The sequence below is a fragment of the Apaloderma vittatum genome, unplaced genomic scaffold, assembly GCF_000703405.1.
Source record: "Apaloderma vittatum isolate BGI_N311 unplaced genomic scaffold, ASM70340v1 scaffold17913, whole genome shotgun sequence".
Taxonomy (NCBI): Eukaryota; Metazoa; Chordata; class Aves; order Trogoniformes; family Trogonidae; genus Apaloderma; species Apaloderma vittatum.
Window position 1 is genome coordinate 1 of NW_009708834.1, and position 14,209 is coordinate 14,209.

The window sequence follows — 14,209 nt, forward strand, 5'->3', positions numbered from 1 at the left end:
AGCTGCTGCCACGGTGCTGGACTTGCCAGCCTGCAGAAAGGGGAAGGCAAGTCCTCGATCCCTGCCCTGTTCCTCACACGTTTACCAAATGCCGGCCTCACGTCGCGTGCAGAGGGGAAGAATTGAGTAACCCCGGAGCACGTCTTTCCAGTAACAGGAGTCTGAGGTTGCCGCTGGAGGCCTTCTCCCCACCCGGAAAAAAAAGTGGTGGTGCCGGCAAGTCCGTCCCCCCTGCCTGCCACGACCAGCCTGTGCTGCTGGACCAGTCAGCTTTCCACTCCAAGACAGCGGTTTCCCAGCAGTTTGGTGTTCTCCCGGCTGCAGTGGGTGACTGTGAGGTGACAGAGGACAGGTTTTGGTGGTGATCGCTGTACACTGCAGCCCCATTAAGCACGTGTCCTCCTGCTCCAGGTCTACATCTCGGAGATCTCCCACCCGGGGGTCAGAGGCATGCTGGGCGCTTGTCCTCAGATCATGGCAGTGCTGGGCTCCCTCCTCCTGTACGCGCTGGGCAAGTATCTGGGTCTTCGGAGGGCAGAAAACCCTCGGGGTCTCCTTAGGGAAGGAGAATTTATTTTAAACAACTTTCTCAGCAAGCGGATGGATTCCTTCCCCTCGCAGCCACGACCACGGGTGCGCGAAGGGGTCTGGATGGGGTCACCTGTGCACAGCCCACACTTGTGTGCTCAGAGTGATGAATCCATAACCCACACGGACCTGTGGCTGTCACTGTGCCCCCAGAGCTGGGTCCTGCCAAGGTTTCATCAGGGCTGAAGGGCAGCACACAATGAACCATGTGTGCATCTCCTGCCAGAGCGTGCCCTAGTTGCTGCAGGATATTGCTGGGTAGCCTGAGGTTTGGGGAAGCTTGCTGGAACTTCTCCATACTGCAGAGCTAAAAATACTTCTTTGCTAGGACAAAGTGTGTGAAATTTCTATTTGTTAAATAGAATTTTTCCCCCCTGCCAGATTTATTAAATTTAAGTATCAGGGTGCCCATGTGGAGGCAAGGCCAGGGCATTCTTCCACAGAATTACACGGAATTATTGAGGCTGGAAAAGACCTCTGAGATCACCACGTCCAGCCTATGACCCAACACCACCACATGGGCCAGATCATGGCACTAAGTGCCACATCCAGGCTCTCCTTAAACCCCTCCAGGGACCGTGACTCCCCCTGCCCTGGGCAGAGCATCCCAGTGCCTGAGCACGCTCTCCCTGAGGAAGGGCTGCCGAAGATCCAGCCTGAACCTCCCCGACACAGCATCAGACCGTGCCCTCTTGTCCTGTCACTAGTTGCCTGGGATTCTGGGATACTTGGCATGTGGCTAGCGTGTGGCTGGCGTGTGCTTGGTGTGTGGCTGGCGTGTGCTTGCCATGTGCTGGGTTCCCTGCATGCTTTCCGCTCGTAACCGCGCTGCTCTGCAGGGCTGGTGCTGGACTGGCGCTGGCTGGCCGTCGCAGGGGAGGTGCCGGTGCTCGCGATGATCGTCCTGCTCTGCTTCATGCCCAACTCGCCCCGGTTCCTGCTCTCCCACGGGAAGGATGATGAGGCCCTAGGGTCGCTGTGCTGGCTGCGGGGCAAGGACACGGACTACAACCGGGAGTACGAGCAGATCAAGGACAGCGTGAGGAAGCAGGTGAGGAGGGTTCCCCTCCTCTGCCAATTCCAGCCTCCTTTGGGCAACTCCTGAGCCATGTCCTGCATGCTGCAGTGGTGCCCAGCAGTAACACATCAAGACTTTCGGCTTTCTCCCCTCCAGAGCCAGCGGGTTTCCTGTGCTGAGATCAAGGACCCCTTCATTTACAAGCCCATCCTGATCGCGGTGGGGATGAGGTTCCTGCAGCAGCTCGCGGGTGTCACCTGCTTCCTCGTGTACCTGCAGCCAATATTCAAGAAAACATCCGTCATCCTGGTGAGCCCTGGAATTTGATCTGTGCTCAGGCTGCTTTTTTCTTCAGTGAGGGCTGCCCAATGTTCCAGGTTCCCTATGGCTCTAAGAACCCAATTTTGAAGCCTTTTTTAAAGCACCTGGTTGGCAGCAATTTCTAAGCACCTGCCCTGCAAAAGGCTGCATGAGGGTAGGGAGCAGGACTGGCCCCACCTTCTCCTCGCTCTCCTCCTCTGAGCTTTGGGCTCTTCTTCTCTGGTCTCTTACCATAGGAGAAGAGCTTTGACAAAGTCACCTGCCAGAGTCAAGGCAACACAACCAGGAACCTGGCCTTTCCCTGGCTCTCCCATCTCAGCTTCCCCACTGCTTTTGCCATTGCAGAAACCAGAGTACGATGCAGCTATTGTTGGCTTGGTTCGGCTGTTCTCGGTGGCGATCGCAGCTGTGTCCATGGATAAAGCTGGGAGGAAGATTCTTCTTTTTGTGTCAGGTATGTGTCTCTCCCATTTTTGTGCAAGGAAAGCTTTTATTTAAGGATTTCCAGGAGCTCTGCAAACTTGCAGGAGTGGAAAATTCAGCCATACAGGACCCGGTCAGAGAGTTGAGGAAGTCTCTTCCCTTTGGTGGTGGCTCAGATCCCAAGCAGAGGCGTTCCTGGGAACTCAGTCCTTGGCATGGAGGAGATCATTTGCTCATCGGTCCTGCTGTGTTGTTGCATCTCTCCACAGGTGGTGTCATGTTGGTCTCCAACCTGACCATGGGGCTCTATATCCACTTTGTGCCAGCTTCTCAGAATGGCACCATTGCCAACAAGACCTTGGTGAGCTCGGCCAGCCTTCCTGCTGAAAAAAAAACTACATCCCCCTCATCCCCCTCCTGGCAGCCATGTTCTTCATAATGGGTAGGTGCAGAGAGTGAGAGCCCAGGACCCACAGCAAAGAGCTGTGGAGCAAGATGGGCTTGGAGTTGGGAGGGAGGCAGATGTCCCTGGAAGACCAGGAAAGATGGTATCCGAAGTCACTTTGAGAACTGACAGAGCACAAACATGGGGAATAATAACTGATGGGGGAGCAGGGCAGAATTGTATGAGGCTCTCTGCGCTCCTCCGTGGGCTTTGAAGCCTCAACAACCTCACCTTCCCCTGCAGGTTATGCTGTGGGCTGGGGCCCCATCACCTGGCTGCTGATGTCGGAGATCCTCCCTTTGAAAGCCCGTGGGGTGGCCTCGGGCCTCTGTGTTGTTGTAAGCTGGCTGACAGCCTTCACCTTGACCCAGTTCTTCCTCCGAGTCGTGGTGGGTACTGCCCTGAGAAGGTGCTCGGCAGCCCCTCCTCAGACTCTCAGACCCGGCTCACGTCCGCTTTTTCTCCCCGCTCCCCAGGAAGCCTTTGGCCTTGAGGTGCCTTTCCTATTCTTCGCTGTCATCTGTGCCGGGAACATCTTATTCACAGGCTGCTGTGTTCCAGAAACCAAAGGCAGGTCCCTGGAACAGATCGAGGCTTTCTTCAGGACTGGCCGGAGGTCGTTCATGAGGTAGGAGCTGCCATTTGTGCTGGGCTACGCGCCCACACGCTCCAGGGCAACAAAGCCAACCACCGAGCTGCTGGAGGTGGAGGCTGGAGCTCTCTGTGAAGGCAACAGGAAAGGACCAGGCAGCACTGATCACCTTGCTTTGGATGTAGAAGTTGCAACTAGAACTTTACCTTCTCTTCCTGTCATTCAACACTACCTGTTGCTGCCTGGGCAACATCAACCCGAGGTACGGGACCTGGTAACCAGCACCAGGCTGGAGGTCAAGATGTCCTGGGAAATAAAAGGTGTGGCAGTGGACAAGAGACCGTGCACGTCCTTCTCGAGGCAGCCACCAAAGCAGGCTGAGACTTTGGCTGGAACAGAGTTAACAATTGTAGCTGTTTTGGCAAAAAGCTCATCATGTAGTTGCAAGAATAAAACAGTTTTGCTCCAGCTGCAAGATGTTGCCTTGATTGCAGAGAAGGAACTGCAGGTGGGTGGGATGGGAGAGGCAGCCCAGGACTGTGACAAGGAGACCACAGAGACCTGCAGCTTCCTAGATGAGCCTCACGTACTTAAGGACTGTGAAAGAGGCAGAGCCAGATATTTTGTACAAAAAGCTGCCACATTTTATTGCTCTAAAAACACACATTACACTAGAAGCCTAACAAACAAGACCAAATATAGTTCACAAAGAAAATACAGGACAAAACGAAGAACAGGAACAGACAAACATTCAGCTGTAGTGCATGTGATTCACTATCCGAAAGACACAGTGGGGACTAACAATACGTGGTACTGGGGCAGGTCCTCCCCACCCCAGAGTTTTACTCATCCGCAAAGAGGGAAGTGGAGCCTCCACCTCCATCACTTTGAGATTTCAACTGCATAGTTAGTAGCAAATTGCTCTTATCTCTTTCCTGTGTGTCCTGCAAGATTAAGGACTTTATTTATTTAGAGCCTAACCCCAGGAACAAGCCAACCGCAGGAGGTGGTCACAGCTGCGAGGAACGAATGGCTTTGCTGAGTATCACATCCAATCTAATTCTTCTCAAAAGGGCAGGACAACAAAGGCTGAGCTGAGAGGTAATTTGCCCAAGCATCTGTCCAACCTCCTGAAATGCACTTGGCACCCTGAGGGCTGGTGGAAATGCTTGTGTCTTCCCTTTCCTGGAGCATTCAGCTGGCTGTGGCAAGGAAACATGGGGTAACATAGCGTATTTGACTTAAATCTCAAGATATGCTAGCTACTGTTTAGATCTTTTGCAGCAGAAGATGAGAGAAATCACCTAAGAGAAGATGTGCTTTATCAGAGGATTAATTTAAAGCAGCGTGGGACAGAGGAATAGAGATGGGCCAAAATCAAAACCACAGAGAAAATTCAGTATTAGGCCTAACCTTTGCAGCTGAGACCCATTTCCAGAAAGATGTTCAGCCCTGGCTGGAATATGACTGTTTCTAAGCATGGCCTGATTACAAGAGGTCTCAGGAGCCCCTCGTTCCCACTGACCTTCTGAAGATCAGGATCTCTGGCAGCCCTGTGCTAGAGCATTCTCTTTCTCACATGGCTATGGATCAGGTCTTGATATCTTCAGTGAAACCCTTCCCTGAAGACAGTGGATGTTTTTTTTTCCTGAGGAAAAAAATGACAAAGATGAATTGAGCTTCCCAGGGCTCAGCTTAAGGAAGAAATGCCCGAATACGAAATGATTTTCTGAGTATTTTCTGGGTGACCTCCTTTCTTCAATATAGAAAGTCTGAGGGGTTTTTGCTACAACATTTAGAGGCCGAGAAATCACAGTGGCTCTTTCCAGAGGTAGAATGGTCTTTTTATTCACTGCACACACAGAGAATCAATTGGTGTTACAAAATCAGCTCCTGCCCAGAGCAGCAAAGTCTGGGTACACAGCAGAAAGCGAGCTTCTGCTCTTATGTTCATGCCCAATGGACAGCCCCAGAGGACAGTGGAGCACTGACAACTTCATGACTGAATGGGACAGGGAAGAGTTGCACTCTGTGCAAATGCACGTGGGTGAGAAGCGCAAAGCTCGCGTGGTGAACAGTGCAACTGTCCATCACTAAGTGCACGTGTGCTGCCAGTACCCAGGTGTCTTTCCACACTTGGTGTCAACAGGTCACCGGAGTCAATGCATCACCTGCTCTTCAGTTCAGATGTAACAAAACTTCTGCCCCATCACCTCACAAAAAGGCTTTTCCAAGATCTGCCAAGTAGAAACCTCTTCCAGAGAGACCTCATGGATTAGCCACCCAGCCTGGATGCCATCAGTGGGGATTGGGTTGAGTCTGTAAAATCTCTAGAGCAGGGCTTTTAACTTCATTTATCCTTACACAGCTCCACACACCCTAATGGTGCCTCTAAACACAATTAATAACCACCATGCACTGTGAACTGGCATATTAATTACTGTGATGCTACTACTCTACGGTTCCTTTCTATTTCCACAAAAACAACTCCCTGCCCACACAGAGGCGAGACCATCCACTAACTGTCACTACAACTCTTAAAAGCCATGGGTGCTGTCACCAAGCTTCGTCTGCAATGAGAGCAGCATCTGGCTTGGTTTCAGCTGCATCACAGACAGATGAAATTCCCAAGAGCTCCCACTTCAGACACAGACCTGTAGGAGTCAGCACTCCTGGAGCCTGGATCCGAGGTACCCCCTGCTGCAGCAGGCACAGAGACAAGGAACAGACCAGGTGTCTTTAAGCATTGTGGCCAAAGGATCCAGCTCTTTCAGAAGAGCCTGAGGCCCCTTTAAACACAGCCATTGAGCCCAGAGCTTCACTTCACAACCTGTTAAGGTTGGCAGAGCTGATGCAGATTGTTTTGCTTGCCTTGGCCCCAGTGTCAGACCCAATTGCCACAAAACACAGCATGACAGTAGTGCCGGTCTCCAAGGGACTTCTGCCGCTGGTGCCAAGAGAGCAGAGAGGACTCATCCATGCTGACAAGCTCTCCAGGTGACGTGGAGCACCACCTGCCTGCAACAAGCCCAGGGCCTGCTGCTGGTCTGTGGCATTAGGACAATCAGATGAAACCAGCTCTGTGGTTCATCACTGCGGGCACAGGTCAGCCTGCAAGCATTTCTCTATCACCTCTGCTTTGCCTTTCACCTCCTCTCACTAAAGCTACTGTGGAACTACTCACAAAGCAGTCACTACCAAAGGCATGCTCGTAGCTACACGTATCAGTCTCCAGCATTCCTCTACTAAACACTACTTAACTCCCCAAACCCCCCTGAAATCAAAGGCAGGACTCTGCACTTGAACCACCTGCTGAAGGGATGCCACCGGCTCCACGAGCAGAAGTTGTTGCCAGCAAAGCATCCCGCAGGCTGCAGCGTTTTCTAGCTACACGTATCAGTCTCCAGCATTCCTCTACTAAACACTACCTAACTCCCCAAACCCCCCTGAAATCAAAGGAAATGTCCCACAGATTGCCTGCAGCAACAGGGATCAGCTCAGAGCTGACGGCTCTGAAGGGTCACAGCCGTTACCGAAAGGAGCTGCAGCCAGGCTGGTGGTGCCCATTCTGCAGCCCAGACAAGCTGGTGTCAGAGCAGTCGCAGCTTAGAGGCTCAGAGGGAAAGGGGTTTAGCACAAAGTGGTTGCCCCAGCACCCACCTGTGTGTAAATGAGCCCAAGCCACGTTCTTTGACTGGTGTAAATCTTCACACCTCACTGAACTCCAAGGAAGAAACAACAGCTCACGTTAGCTGGCAGCTTAGCCCCTCGATTTCCAGGGACTCTTGTAGTCCACGTTACACCCGTACCCAGCCACCCGCTCCGGGCTCTGCCCAGGATGTGCTGGTGTTTCAGCTAACGTGAGCACACACTGTGCCTAGAGGAAGGACATATTCTACAGATATTTTCCAACAAAACTGCTCAGTAGCCACAATGTGGCTGGCAGACAGACCTCTCTGACAGACACCATAACCTCCAGCAGCGTTTCTCAGACCACAGCACGGCCCCTCTGGTACCCCAGTGATTCAAATGGGACCAAGTGCTGGTGGCAGCAGGAACTCAGCTCCCAGGGCAGGGGAGTGAGAACAGGCTGCAGTCCCCGATGCTCACCAGAGCTGCTGCCTGTCTTGGGTGCCGAGCGAGCACAAACCTTCAGTCCAGCAGTTAAAGCCCAGTTTTCCTCCCTTCTCTCTCCCAGAAGAGGAGGGAAAACGAACTTTGTCAAGCCAGTGGTCCAGAAGAAGACAAAGGGGTCAAAGGACAACACAGTTTCCAAAAGTATGAGAAACATTCTGAAGGCTGAAAAGGGATTTTACAATATTCCAGTTATAGCACCCAGTTACAGGAGCCAGCGTTCTCCCAGAGTTCAGAGACACCCTCCCAATGGAATGAGGCAGTCCTCTGAAGGACAGGAAACAGAGCACTCCTTTCTATATATCCAGAGAAAAGGAGTCCCATCAAAATACTTAAATAACTAGAAATAAATTAGTTCCCTTCTTCCTAAACAAAACAAGAAGCAATCACGTAAAAACCAAATAAATTAAAAACCCCAGAAGAAACCATGATGAGAAGAGGAGGATCTGGACTTAACGAGCAGTTTTGTTTTGCATGATACAAAGCAAACGTAAAACGTGATGTGAAAGCCACCGATGGTGCCTAGAATAAAACAAGACATCCCAGCTATCCACACTGAAACAGTGCAGACTTCTCTGTGTTTGCAAAGGAAGGATATGTCACCTTCCCGTACAAAACCAGCCCGGGACTGACGCAAAAAGAACACGATCCCAAAGAGAGAGGCTGTACCAGATAGAAGTAAAGAGCAGGTCCCTTGCACAGAGGTGAAGGGTCACAGGATGCAGCAGGTGAGAGACAACAGAGCAGAGTCCCAGGGTCGTGAGAGAAGGATGTTCTTGCACATCAGTGACCCTTACACCAGCAAAAAATCCCACTTGGCTCAAGCAACAGTACCCTTTTCAGGTGAAGCAAAGCGTACCCTATTTCCCTTCTTCCCAGCAAAAGACTGAAGCCTAAGAAAGTACCCTTATTAAGACAAAGTAATTAACTCATGTAATTCAAGTAAATTGCAGTAACTGCCTGCAGCTGTACTCAGCAGAAGCAGGGACTGTGCTTTGTAGGTACCAAGATCTGCCCCAGTACCTCTGGCAGCTCCTCCGCAGAGATGGTTACTATATTTACAGGGGCTTTTTGCTGGAAGTCCTTTCCCACACAGCAATGTCCCCCAATGCCTGGCCTAAATGGACCCATATTAAAATATACCCAATGGAAGAAGACCAAGATTAAGCATCACCATGTATTGCTAAACCCTGGATTAGTGTATTACGCCTGGGTAAGGCCACACCAGAGAGAGTTACTAAAGCTGTGTAACGTGCAGTGGCAGGTTATCCCCAGGCATGAGTAAGGCCAGCAGCTCCCTGACTCCCAGGAGACCAGCGTGGGCAAGGAGCTGGTCCCTCTGTCCCTCCTTATCCCATCCCAAGAGCAGATAACGGCATCCTCGTCTCATTATCAGGCATCACTCCAAAGAAAGGCTGCCTATTCAGGCTTTTAAAGCAGCACCCAAAGAGCCAGCACCTCTGCAGCAGAAAAAAAAAAAAGGGCCCTAGGGTATTTGGTTGAGGGTTGAAGAGAAAAGGGGCCAACACGCCAAGGTCTGGCTGCTGGTGTGAGAAGAGGGCACAGCCTGCCCCAGCCCCTGAGATTTCCAATTGCCGCAGCGTCCAGGGAGATTGTGGTGTAACAGAGAGGGGAGTGGGCAGAGGGAAGGGCAGAGTCGATTTCCTTATTGTCACCATCTCAGTGTCCGGGAGAGGTTACTGCGAGCTCGTGTGCTTCAGAGAGCCTGTCCGTCCACGGCCCCCGTGAGCTTCTCTTCATCCATTTGCTTCTGCTGCTGGTGGATCCGGGCGTAGGAAATGGCATCTCCCCTGCAGAGAGAAGGGACAGCGTGGGGATGTGAGCTCCAGGTGCCCACCAGGGTGGGTTCAGCACCTGGCAGAGAGGTCTCCCAGCCAGGGCCTGGGTCTGTCCATGCCAAGAAAAGCCAGGAGTGAAATGAGACTTCCTGGACCTCCCCAACCCCACCAAAGCTGTCCCTCACCCCAGAGCTGAGCCCATCTGCCCAACAGCTGCAGAAAGAGGGCTGGCACCCACAGGGCAACCTAGACTGAGCTCCCAAGGGTAAAACTCAGAGCTTCGGCAAACCCGAGGACCTTCCCTCCCAGGGCTCTGAGATGATGGCAGGGAGATGTTCTCCTGCAGCATTTCCACCTGAAGGCATGGTTAGTACAAGAGGAAAACACAGCCTCAGGGAGACAGATGGAGGTCCACCCTCACCCTCCCTCCCCTCCACAAGCCAGCAGATCTGTCTTACTTTTTCCCAAGCGCCGACAAGCCGTAAAGCACCCCGGTGGCAAACGCAATGGCATTTCCAAAGAGTGTGGTCAATGTCAGGCTGAGCACGACAGGGAACACGGCCATCCTGGAGGAGAGAGGCAGCCCTCAGAGCCGGGCTCTGCTCCCTGTGGGATGCAGGGATGCTCATCCATCACCCACGTGCATCCCAGCCTGGTTCCCGGGATGGCTTCCCCACCACAATGCCCCCCCGGAGCATCCTCACCCGCAGTAGAAAGCAGCTTTCTGCCAGGGCCGCAGCTTGTCCGCCCGCGCAGAGACAGCGTTCGCGAACTCGATAAACTGGCAGCAGAACGGGGCTTCGAACAGGAACAGGATGAAGGCGTTGAGCCTCCAGACAGAGCAAACCAGAGTTAATCCTGTCTGCATGGCCCAGGCTGGCAATGCTCCCCAGCCCCCCCAGAACCAGCCACCCCTGTGGGCAAAGACAGGCAGAAGGGAATATCGAGGCTTGACCACACTGCACTCCCTCCCTTCTTCTTGATAATTCCCAAACCTTGGTCCCCTAGACTTATTTTGGATAAGGGTATCTCAACATTTACCTAAAACAGGGTGAAGAAAGAAAAAGAAAGAATGTAAATAAAATAATCCTAGCATCTCAACCCACCCAACGGACCAAGACGTGGCAATCTGCTGAGCCTGCGGAGCCCAACAGACATTTCCCTCACAGCCCTGTCTGAGCAGGGCAGCTTGTCCCCTGGTGTCTAAATAACCAAATCTCCCTCCCAGCAGATGAAAAAAAAAGAAAAGCTCTGCTCACATCATCCACACACCAGCCGCGATGTTCAGGGGGTTGATGGTGACACAGTTCCAGAGACCAGCGAAGGCACAGGCTGGAAAGGAAAGAGGCCTTCAGTGACCATTAAGACCTTCAACTTTGGGTCATGGCTAATACAAATGGAAGTGGGTGTTAGAGCAGAGCCCAAAATAGCCCCAGAACGCTGATTCTGTACTGCAAGGAGAGGAACACTGCAGCAGTATCCAAGCTGAGGTTGCATGTGCCTCCTTCCTGCCTCATTAAACTTGCAGAGCATTCCCGGCATTTGATACGACCCTTTTCCTCCGCCGATACCGACGGGCTGTGGCTGCTCACCCGGGAACCCGAGCCCAGGCAGGGAGGGCAGCGAGAGGTGGCCAAGTCCACAGTAAACAACAGCACCCTGCAGATCTCCAGCTAAAATTACACAACCCTTGAAGTCTGTTTTGGGGATGATGAGCAAACAATGAAGAGCAGCAGAGTCCGTCTCTGAGAACCAGGCTGGGTTCAGATATTTCAGGTGTCTGCTCACATTTGCTAAGATGAACCCTGAGCAGAGCTGCTGTGAGCAGTCCTGACCTTCAAAAGCCTGGCATACATTTGCAAGGTGTCTTTCAAGCAGTCACTGCTGAATCCTCAAAGTTCCCTTAAAAATAGTTATTCTTATTTACCAGACCGAGAAACAGCTGCAGGCTTATGACAGGACCAATCTAAGGTCATCCCACAAGCAAGTGGCCTCCTGTTTTTCTGGAAACGAATGAACGAGGTTATTTTTGAAGGCTTCCTAGAACTATTCCACAGCACCCAAAATCTTTCGGAGAACCCTGCAACAACAAGATCAGCCAGAGCAGAGGAGAAATGCCAGAAGACACATTACCAGCCTCGCTTCAAGGGCACTTCTCATCCTCCCATTGCAGAGGGACCAATATGAGTGTCCTCACGCTCCAAAGGAAACTGAGGCTCCAGGCTGTGGGATGATTTGCCCATGGCCACATGTGCAAACAGCTGGAGAGATGGAAAAGCAACAGCAAGCAGGACTCCTGGGAGCAGCGGGCAGCTCAGATTGCTGGGCACAATATGGAGATTTCTAATTCTTCTCTGTGACCAACAGACCTTTGGATGCTGTTTGAAGAATTGCTCAGGAGAAGCACCACAGGCTTATGACACCTCTGAAAATGATGCTAAATTGCTTTCTGGCACTTTATAATTAGCAAAACAGCAAATAACGGCTTCATCTTGACTATCCCCAAAACCCAGCCAGGGCTTGGGCAGAACCCTGCCTTGCTGAGGAGCATGGCAGAGCGTAGAGGTCCAAGTGGTTCACAGCTAAAAAACTGGTCTCCACACAGAACAAACCCAGGGAGGCAAAATGTTATTTTCCAAGCACGTTTTTGGCCTTACACTTTTTTTAATCTAGCCAAATAGAGGTTGTTTTGTCAGGGTTCTGGTTTTGTCCTCAAACACCACAAAAAAAACCCCTTGACCTCTAAGTGTCCCTGCGGGAATCTCAGCTAAGCAACCACCCCAGTTGCCAATGGACTAATGACCCAGCAAGCCCGAGCTGAGCAAGCCCCTACGTCAGCACAAGCACCAACCAGCGGGAAAGGAGTCAAAGGTTTATAATCACAGAACACTGCACTCCGTGGTGGCTGCCAACTGCCACAGAGATAACGATTTGGTGACCTTCAGTCTCCTTTGCAGAGCAGCGAATGCCACAGCAGCCCAGTACATCCTTGTCTCACCAGGATGAGATCAGCTGTCGCCTCAGTAGCCAGAAGGGGACAGAGCTGCCAACCCCGAGACATCTTTTTGCAACACAGAAGCCTCACAATAGGTTTAAAATGCAGATAATGTTCAATGGCACGTAAGTTATGGAGGACAGACAGTTCTGCCATTTGTTTAACTGCTGTCCCATCCCGAATCCCTGAGGAAGCACAAATAACTGGAAGCTAAACCAGTGGGGGAAGAACACCACTCCCTACAAAGGCTCTATTCATTTCAAGCAGCTGGTCACTGTCCTCAACACAAGCCTATTTTTGCTCCTAAAGCATTTTAACAAAAGCCACAGACTCTCCTCGTCCTTTAACAAACAGGAACACAAGGGAGAGAAGAGACTTGGCCAAGGTCACCAAGCCAGCCTGAGCAAAAGCCAGAATCAGATCCTGAAACTTGTTTGTCTTGTTCCTGCTCTGGCCCCTGGACCTTTCTGGCTTAAGCAAGCTGTGGGCTGCAGGTGTTTGCATGTGGCAGATAACATCTGCCAGTCTCACCTCCACTAAACCTTTCTCTTCCTTTCTACAGGGAATTTTTCCTTCTGTAAGAAATAATCCAGCCTTGTAGCAGGACCACAATCCAGTTGCTCAAAACCTTTATAAAAATTTCTGCTCTTTCATAGCAAGCTCTGAAAAAAAAGCAGCAAACTCCAGCCTTGCTGCTATTCATCACCACTTTTCCAAACTGTCCACCTTCAGCAAGGTGATGCCGAACAAAGAGCACTCTGAAGAAGGACATTTCCCGCATGGGACATTGGAGGCTTGTCTCTGACCCCTATTTGCCTGCTCAGAAGAGGAGTTTGTGTCTCATTCTGCCTCATTTTCTATCTGACAAACCTCAGGAAGGGAGGCTGTCAGGGCTACAGAGGAAGCTCCCCAAATCATCAGCAATCCTATGAAGAGTCTGGCTCTTATTCCAAAAGCTTCTTCTCCCAGACTCACCCAAATATGTAAAACTCTCAGCTTTCCTTTAAAAACAAGTCATGAGCTCTCAAAGCTGTGAACAAAAGGTTGAGAAAATAACCCGTGTGATTCAATTGTTTTAAAACATGAAGGCAGAGGGAAAAAAAAGCCTCTTGGAAGATTTGCACTTTTATGCCACTCATGAACTGCTCTAGCACGAGGTGGACAATGCCACCAGTGTGACCCAACAGCCACGCTCTCCAGCTCTTCGCCCTCCGCCCACGTCGCCCTGAGCTGTTCATGGACCAAAGCCACATAAAAAGCGCCGAGGTTCCATCTACAGCCCCAGCCCGTGGGAAAGACACCACTACACTAAACCCCACCTGGGACCTGCGCTGGAGACACGTCCCAGCTGGTCTCTTGCTGGTCTCTTGGCCGTCTGCCGGGACCAGCAGCGCAGGGGCCCCAGGCGGAGCATGGCGAGGCCAGTACGTTTTGCCCCGTAAGAGCAGTCCTACCACATCTTTTCACACCTCCAGAATTTCAGCACCTAAGACATAAACCAGTGAGAGCAGCAGATGTTTTACCAGCCTTGCCAAGAAGGGCTGTAATGAGACTGCCCAGCGACACCACGGTCTACAAGGTCAGCTGCACAAACGCCACGGGCTCGTGCAGTCAAGTCCCGAGGCAAGAGGCAGGGACAGAGGGGGATCAGACGGAACGTTATAGCCGAGGGAATAAATCAGGGCTGACTGCACTGGCTGAGAAACACTCTTGTTTTACTAGAAGTCGTGGACCTGAAGCAGAAGAAACTCTCCATCCTGTGCTCTGCAGGAGATCAGCCTAAGCGGTCATAACAGTCCCTCCTGCTTTTAAGAGCTATTAATCTCTCCACAAAATGTAGCAAAACAGCACTACAGGATGGGCTGATTTCTGGCAAAGTTGCAAAGACTCTTTC

General features: G+C 51.5%; 2 protein-coding genes across 2 annotated transcripts; one reads left to right on the top strand and one right to left on the bottom strand.

The window, feature by feature from the left end:
• Positions 1-411: 411 nt before the first annotated feature.
• On the top strand, positions 412-3,427 carry SLC2A6 (solute carrier family 2 (facilitated glucose transporter), member 6; the record flags this gene model as incomplete). The annotated part of the gene is given in 8 exon segments (XM_009866705.1): positions 412-511; positions 1,428-1,639; positions 1,763-1,915; positions 2,273-2,381; positions 2,620-2,739; positions 2,742-2,792; positions 3,039-3,184; positions 3,272-3,427. Coding segments are annotated over 8 exon segments (1,047 nt in total), but the record flags the coding sequence as incomplete, so codon positions are not given.
• Positions 3,428-9,119: 5,692 nt separating this feature from the next.
• CACFD1 (calcium channel flower domain containing 1) lies at positions 9,120-10,652 on the bottom strand (the record flags this gene model as incomplete). Its single annotated transcript, XM_009866707.1, has 4 exons — positions 9,120-9,332; positions 9,779-9,886; positions 10,025-10,150; positions 10,580-10,652. Coding segments are annotated over 4 exons (401 nt in total), but the record flags the coding sequence as incomplete, so codon positions are not given.
• Positions 10,653-14,209: the final 3,557 nt, after the last annotated feature.